The sequence below is a fragment of the Artemia franciscana genome, chromosome 5 (assembly GCF_032884065.1).
Source record: "Artemia franciscana chromosome 5, ASM3288406v1, whole genome shotgun sequence".
NCBI classification, from domain to species: Eukaryota; Metazoa; Arthropoda; class Branchiopoda; order Anostraca; family Artemiidae; genus Artemia; species Artemia franciscana.
The window spans coordinates 32,512,097-32,525,999 of record NC_088867.1 but is presented as its reverse complement, the minus strand read 5'-3'; the positions used below and the strand labels follow the sequence as shown (position 1 = coordinate 32,525,999).

At 34.5% G+C, this 13,903-nt stretch overlaps 1 protein-coding gene across 5 annotated transcripts in view; it reads right to left on the bottom strand.

The window, feature by feature from the left end:
- LOC136027286 (transducin-like enhancer protein 4) overlaps positions 1-13,903 on the bottom strand; it is a 128,501-nt gene that overhangs the window by 75,607 nt on the left and 38,991 nt on the right. For all 5 annotated transcript variants that reach the window (XM_065704379.1, XM_065704378.1, XM_065704381.1 and 2 more), the window contains one exon: positions 5,035-5,163. In XM_065704379.1, coding sequence (XP_065560451.1) covers positions 5,035-5,163 — 129 coding nt within the window. The remainder of the gene's footprint in view (positions 1-5,034; positions 5,164-13,903) is intronic.

Here is a 13,903-nt window from a genome sequence, read left to right as displayed (position 1 = left end):
ATGGTCTTGATTATAGTGTAGTCTTTTCATATGTCACAGTATGGTGACAATACCATGTCATTTGATCAAATATATATTAATGAATTTACGTTTTTTTTTATCAGCATTAAGGAAAATCCTTCTGGTGTTTAATACATTTATATTTGTGTTGTAATTTATTATTACAGAGAATTCTATTTAACTAGCTGAATAATTTTCCAGGATTTTGTTGTCCACCAGGATTTGATCAAAAACAGAGTATTTGACCAAATGACTAGTTTTATGCTCTTCATACGACATATATATGCAATTCATCTTTTTTACATTTCAAATAAAGACTTGTATTGTGAAATCTGTCCTGAATGATCATCTCAATGTCAACTTCGTGATTCTTAAGCATTTTATCTAGGCGACTGAATTTGACTAGATGCCAAAAACGAGATCAACCGTCAAAACAATCACTTAACACGACGAAGTGGTCGGTTTCTCATCCGAAACGATCCTGGATGCAATCAGTAGCTAATTTACAAGTCAGATATCTTCCCGGCAAAGAGTCAATTGCAATAAAAAAAGAAGAATAAAATCGCGATTTTCGATTGCAGGGCAGAAAAAAAATCAATTAATAGGACATAGAAGTTAGACACCCATGCATTAATTTGGGAAGAGGGTTACTAATTCGAAAAACGTAAAGAATGGGGAAATTATAAGGGGTTAATAATAAAAATTAAATGCCCGATATTACGAGTGGAAGAAGCAGGGGTTGGACACGCGTCCCCCTTGGGTATGATTCCGAACCAAAGGATGTTGTTCACGAACAATTATTGCACAACTAAAAGGTAAATACAAACCTCATCCCACCCAGTTAAAAATGACTTAAAATTCATCCCAATAAGAACTAAACCAAGTAAAATTCAATCCACACAAAAACCAATTCAAATTACTCAGCAAAACCTAACTCGAGAAAAATTCAACTGGGCAAAATCCAATCCAAGCAAAACTGAATATGATTCAATTCAACTCCTGGAAAATTCAACCTACCCAAAATTCATACCTGGAAAAGTTTAACACAGGCAAAATTCCACCTCCGAAAAACTTAAAGCATGGACCAGCAAAGGGAAAACTCAACTAACACTAAATTCCACCCTTGCATACTACACAGGGAGGAGAATCTTTACGCCTGGTTCCTCTCCAAATTCTGGGAATTTTCATACTTTCCACAATTCTACATATTTCTCAGACAATTTTTTTTCCAATTTATTTGCCTTCCCTCTCTAAATTATCACCTGCATACATCACAAAGCCAATCCACCAAGATTTAGTCCCGGTAAAGTTCAACCGATACTTCTTCGATTTCAGTAACCACAACCAATGCCTATGGCCCGTAACCTCCATTACATTGGTATTAGTGTTATGCTAGGAAATGGTAGAGTCACAGGTTGTGGAGCTAAAGCTCCAGGGCTGCCAACAAGAGGACATTTTAGCGCTTTTATGACAATTCTTTACAAATTGGGGTCTGAAAAGGAGACTTGACATTTTTCCAATCAAGAATTTTAAATAAAAAGCAACTATTGATGCTACAAACCTAAAAAAAAATATTTTAAAAGACCAACAAACTGCTCGATAATAGACCTAATATCTTTCAAACAGTTCGTGGTAACGAACTGTAGTAAGGAGCGACCCGGCTCAATAGTAAACGAAACTCTAAAAAACGGAATTTCGATGCTAAAAGATATATCAAAAGAATCGGATTTTTATGCTGATTTTAAATATATAAGTTTCATCAAATTCAGTCTTTGTCATCAAAAGTTACGAACCTGAGAAAATTTGCCTTATTTTGGAAAATAGGGGGTAACACCCCCTAAAAGTCATAGGATCGAAAATCACATCATCGCATTCAGCGTATCAGAGAACCCTATAGAAAAAATTTCAAGGTCCAATCTACAAAAATGTGGAATTTCGTAATTAATCACGGGTATGTGTTTATTTATTATTTTTTTTTTTTTTCAGGGGTCACCGTATGGACCAAGTGGTCCTAGAGTGTTGCAAGAGGGCTCATTCAAACGTAAATAAAAAGTTCTAGTTCCCTTTTTAAGTGACCAAAAAAATTGGAGGGCACCTAGGCCCCCTCCCACGCTCATTTTGTTCCCAAAGTCAACGGATCAAAGTTTTGAGATAGCCATTTTGTTCCACATAGTCGAAAACCATAATAACTATGTCTTTGGGGATGACTTACCCCCCACAGTCCCTGGGGGAGGGGCTGCAAGTTACAAACTTTGACCAATGTTTACATACAGTAATGGTTACTGGGAAGTGTACCGACGCTATCAGGTTTTTTTTTTTGGTTTGGGTGTGGGGTTCAGGGGAGGGAGCTATATGGGAGGATCTTTCCTTGGAGGAATATTTCATGGGGGAAGAGAAATTCAATGAAAAGGGCGCAGGACTTTCTAGCATTACTATAAAAAAAAACAATGAAAATATAAACATGAAAAAGTTTGTTCAATTGAAGTAAGGAGAAGCTTTAAAACTTAAAACGAACAGAGATTATTACGCATATTAGGGGTTCTAAAAATACTTTAGCATAAAGAGCGAGGTATTTAGGAGGAGATAAATACTTCGCTCTTTGTGCTAAAATTTTTTTAAGTAATTTCAACTATTTATTCTACGGCCTTTCTGATTCAGGGGTCATTCTTAAAGAATTGGGATAAAACAAGATTTAGTGTGAAGAGCGAGGTATTAACGAGGGGATCAACCCCCTCATATATATAATCAAAAATATAAGAATATAAAAGTTTGTTACGTAAGTTAATTCTTAAGTTACGTATTTTTTTAACTAATTAAAACGTTCGTTAAAAATTAAAAGATCTAGTTGCCTTTTTAAGTAACCGAAAAATTGGAGGGCAACTAGGCCTCCTTCCCCACCCCTTATTTCTCAAAATCGTCTGATCAAAACTAAGAGAAAGCCATTTAGCCAAAAAAAGAATTAATATACAAATTTCATTTTAATAATTTATGTACGGAGAGCCAAAATCAGACATGCATTAATTCAAAAACTTTCAGAAATTAAATAAATAAAAAAAAAACAAGTTTTTTTTTTTAATGAAAGTAAGGAGCGACATTAAAACTTAAAACGAACAGAAATTACTCAGTATATGAAAGGGGCTTTTCCTTCTCGACACCCCGCTCCTTGCGCTAAAGTTTTATTCTTTCTCGCAACTCTACTTTTTAAAACAATAAAAAACTTTAGCGTAAGGAGCGGGGTGTCGAGGAGGAAAAGCCCCTTCATATACGGAGTAATTTCTGTTCGTTTTAAGTTTTAATGTCGCTCCTTACTTTCATTTAAAAAAACTTGTTTTTTTTTTATTTAATCACTTTCAAAAGCCAACTGTTTCTGGCTAGTTGATTGATGCATCTTCAATTACGAGAAAACACGTACATTCTGCATCATTTTTTTAGAACAAGAACGATATTTTCATTCGCAGAATTATTAACTAAGAACAAGGAATTTACTAAAGTTAGGAAGATATATAATTTCAAAGATCCATAAAACATAGGTAAATGGTACGATTTAAAATACAAAACATAGGTAAACATTATTAGAACTTTTGAAATATAATATCATAAGAAGGGTAATGAATTGCTATTTGGGTGATATATCTAGTTTTCTGTATAGCAAGATCAAATAGTTCATCATAACAGTTCAATTGTAAGGAGCAAGTCAGCCCAATAGTAAGCTAAATTCTAAAGAAAGAATTTTTTATAACTATTGACAAATCAAAGAATTAGCGATTCAAATCATATAAAATTTATTAGGTTTAATGTTACTTGCCAAAAGCGAACTTTTGATAAGTAACAGGCTCTAAAAGTGGTCCCAGGCAAAGTCTATCCAGGAGAGGAGGTTAGGAACTTTGACCCCCCCTAAATTTTTGTCTGAGTCGTAAAAAACGGAACAAAAATGCAAATAAACAAATTTTTCCTAAGTTTTTGTACCCCCCCCCCCCTACACAAAAAAATTATGGCTACGGCCCTGATCACAGGTTTTGAAAAACTTCTTCCACAGGTTTTATAAGTATTTATTATATAGGGGTCATACTCATAACCCCGCCCCTTCCAAAACTTCATGTTTTACAATTGTTTCTATGATTTGTATACATTTTATATTTAATTCCATGTTTTCTAGAAGTCCTCCCCTTTCGCCCCCGCCCCCGGTTCATGTTTATATTGTACCTTCTTGGTCTGAATAAAACGGATCCAGGTGTTTTAGTTCAGAATGTCATCCCAAAGCACATACCACAATAAATTATGTCAGTGCAGTTTTCTTCGCGGGGATGATATTATTTATTTTTTTTTCTTTCCGAGACACCCCAGGACTGAATGTATATTTTGATAACAGTTTCTAGTGCCAATTTAACACTCTCTTCTCTAATCATCAGATCATCAATGCTTGTTTGTCTAATGCTTGGCAAAGAAATCATCCAAGGGGCTACAAACAAGATCATATTAAGTACACCCAGAACATGAGGGTACAGATAAAAGACTGAATGTGGTGTATACAAGTAGGTTTGAATATAGGCTCAATAGCATGGGAAGGGTCATAGATAGAAATGGAGGCACGGTTGGAAGCAAAAAATACTATAACTGACGAGCGATAGCCTCTTATCCCTTGAGATGTTCTCCAAGAGGCGGATAAAAATTTTCTAAATGGCTGTACAAGAAGGTACTTTATGAAACATCCCAATCAAAACAGAAAATTTAAAAGAGTAAATAGGATGGTTTTTAACTTTGCGTTTGAAATGAAAAGGAAGTTAGGAACAAAAACAGAAAAGAAAAACAAACCAAGCGAGAAATTAATGTGAACGATCTTAAGAAATTTTAAGAATGATGTGTTAAAGTATTGACGTTTGGACCAATTCGAGCAAATAATCGTTATTAGTTCAGACACTATCCTCAGTTAATATACTGAAACTATTTGTAGCCCACATATAAATACAAAAATGAATACCCTATAGCGTCTGGCGAATGAAGTAAGAGTAAAACACAAACAAGCGATTGAATTACCTTGCTTTTCCTCTCTGTCCCTTTGCTCTCTTTCCCTAATAGCATCATGAGATTTAGCAGACATTGAGGCAGCATTAAGAAGTGATAACGGGTGAGGTCCTTGTGGACCGCCAAGGCCACCAGGTATCCCTACGAAGGAAAGAATAATTAGCGTCCATAGTAGGAATAAGACATTTGCACTTCGAACTTACAAGGACATTTCCTTAAGTAAAAACCTTCGTATCCAACAAGATGTAATAAGACACTTGAGGTAAAGATACCATGAATGCTGTTTGCAGTGACATTTTCAAGCCCAGGTCACCAAAAATGAAGACGGAATTTATCAACAGTTGAATGATTGAGTAGATATTTTTTTTATGCTAAAAATTGTCACAAAGGGAATCAAATATAACAAAACGCAAGGCTTCAAATCCACAAAAAAAAGGAATCAGAAGCAAAATCAACCCGTTTGTTGTCGCTAAGTTACAAATAACTGTTGTCTATACCTATCCAAGCCCTGATATGCTTAAAAATAACATATGCATCTACAGAATTTGTTTATACTAATTAAAAATAATTAAAATCCATTAAGTTTTGAAAATTAATCATCATAATTTTTTAAAAAGATTAAACAATTTTAATTTAAAAACGAAATCAAGAAGTTTCAACACCTATCCCTCTTTGTCATTCTATCCAAACTTTCTTCAACTAGAAAAGGATCGACCAAAGTGTACTAAGTAAACAACCCAAGGTTTTAGAAGTCCCATTGGAATAGTTTTAGATCCACTCACAATGTAGACCACATAAGCAGAGTCAGTCGTGACCTGAAAATCTCAACAGCAAGGGGAGAAATTCAGAGCATCTGAGTCAAGTGAAATTTCCAGCTGGAAAATATCAAGTTAATAACAAAACTGCAAGAACATTAATACAATCTGGAAATAGGGATTGAAATTCAACACGATTCGTTGGAAAAAGGAGATGATACAACAACAGAATAGACAAAACGGATTTTGTAGCTAGGGATCGGTCACAATATAAGAATATTCAGAAATTCTAAGCTCAAATGAATATATATTTGATATATATATATATATATATATATATATATATATATATATATATATATATATATATATATATATATATATATATATATATATATATATATATATATATATATATATATATATATATATATATATATATATATATATATATATATATATATATATATATATATACACATCTAGAATTAGGGCGTTCGAGAAGGGAACATGTTAAATACACAATTCTTACTTCATTATAAGCAAAATAATTATAGTTAACACATTTTGACTCCAGCTTCACTATACTTTACCCCCATATTGTGCAAATATAGCTCTAATTGTATATTTTCCATCTATTTTTCCTGTTCTTGATTTTGTCACAGTTGATTCAATTTACAGGTACAAGATTGGCGCATGGCAAAAAGCATGGGAAATGTATAATTTGGGTTATTTATTTGCACATTAGGGGGGGGATTATAGTGAAGCTGCATGGTTGTTCTTGTCGCTTCGTTATTGATAGGTTGTTGCAATATGGTTAAATTAGAAAAGGAAGAAAAAAAAACTGCGTATGCACTTTACAAAAAAGGAAATTATTACAAAGATTTACTGCCAAAAAATAAGATTTTTTCGTCAACAATTGATTTTTTCTAAAATATTAAGACTGTTAATTTATTAAGACGGTAGTCATAGGTACCTATTAAAAGGAGCGGAAAGGGGTTACGCCAATTGCACTTGGTTTGGTTTTGTTGTTTCTATTTCGTCAACAGCGTGCTTTAAGCCTTCTAAGAACCTATAATCTTGCCAAAAGTAATATTTTGATTATATATTGACCCCAGCCAAGAAAATTGAAAGAGCATTTTCAAATGAATAACAAATTTTCATATTATTTAATACGAAAATAATTATTCAAAAAGTTGTTTTTCCTCTTCTTTTTTTTTCTACTATAAATTCATCTGTATTCTGAATTTCAATAGCTTCCAGAAAAAGTTATTCTTTTTAAGATATATGCTTCCAGTACAAATACTTCAACTGTAAATATATTGTTTTCAGGAGTTCTTCCACGAAAAGAATTAAAATTGGAAAATTGAAACTACTCGAGTTGTATCACAGAAGCTAAATCTCAGGCTGAACGAGACTTCACAAAACAAGTAATGTTCTACAAAATGCTGTGTAAACAGCAATCATTTAAAGAAAAAAAAAGTAAAGTTATTTGAATATCTAAAAACTACTTAGCCTTACTAGAACTAACGAATCTCTTCAAAGAAAAAGAAACCAAAAAGTGTACCTACACGTGATTATAATGTTGAAATTGCTTATTGAGTGCTTACTCAGTATATGATGCCGTTGTTAAAGAATAACGTTAACGAATAACGTTATTCTTTAATGTTGTTAAAGAATAACGTGATCGGCTTGGGAAAAATCATAAAAAAATTAAATAATGGCATTGACATACAATTTTTTAACGGGTCTTTAGGGGAGTAGTCTCTTTTTCTCTTTGTGGGAACTTCAATACATAAACATTGGTTCAACTTGCCAAGCTACTTATCTTCCATCAGAGAAAGATTCAACGACAATCGGAAATTCGCTTGATTTCCCCACTCCAATAACATTCCCAACTCAATTTCATCTCTCTTCGATCTTTCCCTAGGAAACCGGGATTCCCCTTTGAATCATTAGCCGCAAATGGAAACCGTTTCTTTCCCGCTTCACTTAATAACTGAAAAAGGATTGAAAGACAAAAGGGGATTAGAAATAAGAAAAAAAGCTCATAAATTCAATTATCCGTTATTTTAAAAATCTATCGCGTTGCGAATGAATGGCAGTGAAGATAATGGCGGAGAGAAAGGGTGTACTAGAGAGATAAAGGGTGAGGGAGAGAAAGTATGTCAATAAACAGTATAAGGTTCTGAAACTAACAGAAAGTTATAACGAAATATGTTATACACTTTGAATTTGAACCAGGGCTGAATCTCGTGTAAATTCCGTTTGATTGTGTTTTTTATAATACAATGAATATGAGATAGGCCTAATGACAACCTGACTTCCACTTTAAAATTGCGGTTGCTCTCCATTGAGATTTACGAGACTTCTGACAAGATAATCGAATTAAACAGACGGACGGTTTGTCTAAGTGAAAATGGTTATTCTGTTTGTAAGACTATCGTTGTCAGAAAATTGCCGTAGAAAACACCCCTGGGGGTGGCCATGATTTTCGTGTTACTCCGAGCAAAGGGTTATGTGTTAAGGGACAAACCCCTGTTCCCCAGTTTTAGGCCAGCCGGTGAAAAAACAAACAAGATTATGATCCCAACAATTATTCTAATTTACGGCGATTTTTACTGATATTTGGTCTTGGTTCGCAAAAACGACTAGTGAGTGGTGCCATTAGCTTCAAACCTTTACTGTTTATTGACATGCTATCCCTCCAAAGAATGAATGAGATCTTTGTCGCACTTCAACAGGAGTATCTTAAACCTGACCTTTGTCTCATTCTTGACAAGAGAAAAATAGTGTTTATTGACTTGAAAAGTGAGCAACCTCGTTTATCTAAGTCCCCTTATTGGTTCCTCGATACGCCACACCCAAACCCTGCTCCTCAACCATCTCACACGGCGTATATCATGTTCCTTACCCAATGATTGTTGCAGAAAAATTTCAATTCAACCGCGTACTGTTAGCTAGTCTTTTCAATGCCGCAGCCCCCCATCATATCTTGAATATTGTCTAAAAGTCATGTCTAATTTCTTTCGGATCGCTAAATATTTACTTCAGTTGCCACCTTAGTATCGGAATTCTCCATTGACCAGAAAATTTAAACTCCCTGACCTTATAATTTCTAAATTAATTAATTGTTAATTCTAAAACTTAATTCTTCACAGAATGATTGGTATTATCATGCTCTAATTCATTAGTGCTTAGTATTTTTGTATGTCAGTGGCATGGCCATGTGTAGTGAAGTAATATTAAAATTTATTTCTTTAAAAAAAAACTACAAATGGCTACAGCTTTGTATTTTTTATTGCCTTTTACGTTGAAATCTGATTAAGAATTTAATCTACTAAGTATGTACATCCGGGATTAGGGCTAGCATATTATTTTTTTTTTTTTTTGGTAATTCCTTATTCCTACTTTAGCACTCCTGTATTATTCCAGCACATTCGAGAAAAGAAGTTAGGTTAATCCAAATGAAATATATAAAAATGTGACGAAAATATAATACTTTAGCTTATATAAGAATTTAATTTGGGTTATATATTTGCACATTAGGGGGGGGGGTATTAACCTAATCTTACCCCCACCCCTAATGTGCAAATATACAGCATAATGTGCAAAAATTACAGAAGTCCAATACATTCTGTCATCCGTCATTTGTACTTGTGGCTATGAAACTGGTTTTCATGGATCTTACATTCAGCAAACTTCTCGAGTGTGTTCTGAATAATACAGGAGAACCCCTACTTTAACCCCCTTCATTGGCCACTTCTCCATTACTACTGCACCCAGGCCCTGGCAGAAAAGAACAACTGAACTAACTAGCAACAACAAATCAATATTAGCAAATGCGGATTTCAGCTCCTACTTACAAAGGAAAATGTTATGCTCATAAACCGGGATCTCATTTTTTTCATCGTATTTTAAGAAGGCAAAGAAGCAGAACTCGAAGAAGACATTCAGGTCATTTTCATGCCACAATTCTCACGCAGTCATTCTCATGTTTTGTGCTCAAAAGGTTTTCGTAAACTAATTTAAGGCTAATCATGGTTCTGATGACAGTAGCTAATCGTGACATTTTTGAATCAACAACGGTAATGGATTTTTCACACGAAAAAATTCACAAAAACCACATCAGAACATTGTGTTCAGTGTTAGAAACTCAAACCACAAAACCGCAAAAGAGAAGCCATTAACAAACGTCCTTAGAATGAACCGTGGAATGTAATGCCACAATGGAGTTGACCGCAAAAATGCGGTTCGTTTCAAACTGCGGTGATTCTTTTGAGAACTGCGGTTAACCACAGAGCAGAGCAGCCTAAAGCTTCACTTTGATTAGATTGCTCAATTTAATACTCCATAATCGAGCTTTCATTAAATTTTAATTAAATAACAAGGATTTGAATATTGAGTTCTAAGTACTTCGGCACGATCAATCGATCAAGATCATTAATTCTATTTTTATCATTTGTCATTCAATCAGTGATCAATAACGAACGGCTGCTATTCATTAGTAGTTTAAATTGTGTGAGTCAAAAGTATAAATTTTTATGATATAGTCTAACTAATTCTATAAATCAATAGTATCAATTAACTAGCTTCAGTAAACAGCAATATGTGAACGTCCCTGAAAAAGCACAGAAGTTTTCGACCTCCCAACATTTATTTCTACGATTATGTCCAAATGTCTATGGTTATATCCAAATTGTGTTGAAAGCTGTTTCCAATATTTTATAAAAACAAGTTATGGAGCAGACAGAGTTATGTAAGTAGACATAAAGGGTTGCGGTTAGGAGGACGTGACCATCCTCCCCCCCCCCAAAAAAAAGAAGAAACTATAAATATTGAGACTGCCCCATAGCTTCATACAAATTACACTTACAATTTTTTGGCACTTCCATCCCCAGAAACCCAACCCAAATCTTTTTTTTACTGCTTTTTCAATATTCTCAACTGATACGAGAGGTGTTTGCCCTTACCCAGATATCTTTTCTCCGCATGTCTCTGTAAATACTTTTTTCTTTACTATTATTATTTAGATAAATTAGGCCGCATCTAATATTATAAGAAATATTTGCGAAACTCGACTGTGAGAGCCAAGATAATTCCTATTAGAGCATATGTCATCACCCATATCAAATTAAACGTACGCAAGGGGTGTGTATATCCACTGCCCTAAATCCAATTGCTTTTTTTCTAACTCCCTCGTATTTTACAAGTTTTGTAAATGACCCTGTAAAGATATTTTTTGCAAAACAGAGATTCAGATGGATTTTGACCATGTCAAAAATAAGACAAAATATTTACCGTCCGTAAAATCCAAAACAAAATCTTATTCGGGCAGATTCCTCGGCTCCAAAATCATTGTCACTGCTTTGATTAGATTAACTTTAAAAAATATATAAAAAAGGAACTTTTCTTAACTATATTAAAACCAAAAGAATAGCCGAAATAAAGTCAAACAATAATTCAAACTAAGACCAGAGTGTCATTTATGACTATTGTCCCATGAGCTGTTGGGGTCATGCCATCCCTGGAGGTATATAAGTCGAACTCTCGACTATTTTGAGCAAAATGGGTACCTAAAATTTTTGATTATATTTGGAAGGGGGTTCAGGCGAGGGAGGAAGCACAAAGGATTAAATGACCAATTACTTTCAATCCTCAAAAGGGGTATTAGAACTTTCAATTCCTGTATCAACGGCCTCACCAAGTCATAATTCGATGTTCAATTCCAAAAAAGGGCAGGAGGGAGACAAAAAAGGGCTCTGATTACTTTTGACTCTTAAAAAGGGAGCTGGAGCCTTCAATTTCAAATCGAATACGCTCCTTTCGAAGTTTCTACAGTACAAAAAAAAACATCACGGATAGAGTATCATTATTACTAACAGCGTGAGGGAAAGAAAAAGAAAAAACAATTAAAAATGGACCTGAATATTCAATTTCTTTGAAGTGTCAAAGCACCAGGAAAAAGGAAAATCAATGTATTGCAATCAATGCCAAAAAGCATGCAATCGTATCGTCTGCAAGAAACTGTCCAATCACTGAAGCAGAACTCATTCATACTGCTTCAGAGAACATTATCGCTTCACTAATGATCCAAAAAGTGACGGTAGATTAACTTTACAGTAATTAACAAACAAATACTTTTCTTACGAAATGCTATTCAAAACGGTAAATTTTGGGTGTTGATGTAGTTCTTACAAACTATAAAACCTACTCTTTTCACCGACGCTTGCCCAAAAAAGTGCAAAGAATTTAGCCTGAATGAAATTACTCGTTCTTGAACACTTTTTCCTGGTTGATTCTTTGGACTAATCTTGGGTCCAAACAGGAGCTGGGACCCCACCCCTTTGACTGACCAACTTAATAACGTTTAAAGAACTGAAAAACAAGTGAAGAAAATTCTTATTGAAATAAAACGGTGAAAACCCCCATTGGTAATTTTTGAGGCAATATATTTGATTTAAAGAACGTTACTTATAATTGATGAATCAAACCGTCAATCAAATTTCCATTCATTTGAACAGAACGGGATTTACAAGGATGAAAATATTCAGAAAATTTTATTTGCCGAATCAGTCCGCAGCTAGGAGTTTTGGCATTAAGTCAGGAGTTACCACATTTTTCCGCCAAATTTTCGCGAGGCTCCTTTTTTTAGATTAATCCCTTATGGAGACTAGGGGTATGACTAAAGTGAACCCTGGTTCTAAAAGGAACATGGAAGAGGAACTGGTAAACCTTCAATCGGTTATCTTTCAAAACGCGATAGAGCTTTCAATTTTCAACTGAATGAGCCCCTTCAAAAGTTTCCACGACCATTCCCTCTAAATGAAGTGGCTAGGAAAAAAATTCAAGGGAGACCTCTCTTCAATGACGAGCGATATTCGCGAGATTTCGACCTGGCATTCTCGACTACTGGAAAGCTGTCGGACTGCCATTAGTGAAAAAGTATTTCTAGATAATGGTTTTAGTGTCAATTCAAGTTAATTACACCCATGGCTTTAAACCAACCTGCCAATTCCGCTGTATTCTTTTTTCCAAATCAATAACTTCATGACATGACTTTGGAAACTTTACAGAATGTTAACTGAGACCCCAAATACTAATGCCGTCTATTGGAGTAGGCCTAAGTTGAATAGGACAGCTTTTAAGGTAAGGGTTAACTAAGCTATTTATCATGTCTACGCTACTGCGTTGACTGTAAGACATCATACGACATCCCTTGTAGGACAAGTGGATCAATAAACTGAAGTTTAAACTAAATAGTTCGAAATAGTATCTAAGTTTACAACAAGTGAATTACAAGGAAAATATAAGAAAATCGTGATATTTCCAAGGGATTCTGCGAGTGCATCTTGTCAATGAACTTATGTTTATTATCAGCAAGGATGGTGTAAACCCATAAAAGAGACTTCAATTGGCACAACACTCAAGCTTGCAGGAAGTACGGCTAACCCATATGTAGGGTAGCTGACAAGAGCCAACCCCAGCAGTAGCCTCTCTTGTAAATTCAAATGGTATGCATGGCTACAAGTAGCAACAATACAATAATTGTGTCGGAAACAGGGATACAAAATTTGGCAAGGAAGCAAGAGAGGTAAATAAAAGCTAAATCAGTTAAAGGCGACAAAACTGTCGTCTTCCTTATTGGCGGCAGTTGGCCAAATCCACCTGGTAATCAACGTTACACACATGCTAACTACGTATGCTTGCCACTACCCAAACAAAACAAACTTTATGGCAGGTCCTCTTTGACTATTCTCTAATTATTTCCTTATCAAACTTTATTTACCTTCCTCTTTCTTAGTCTTGGCCTTCTATTATTAGGACATGAGTTTTTGTTAATCTCCAATATAACAGTAGCAGAAACATTTTTACAGTGTCCTTTTTATATATGAGATAAGTGAACAGCAAAATAGGTTTGAACTGACAAAATATCAATCAGTTTGTCCCGATAACAAATTCAGTGAGGAAATAATTTTAGCTATGCAGGATTTGCATAGCTAAAAGATTCAACTGTGAATTTTTTTTCACAGTTGAATAAAGTTTGGAATAATAGGAAGATGAGTCTGCAAACCATGATTAGAATATTGGAAGCTACAGTGATGAAAGTGGTCTAATAGGTTTCT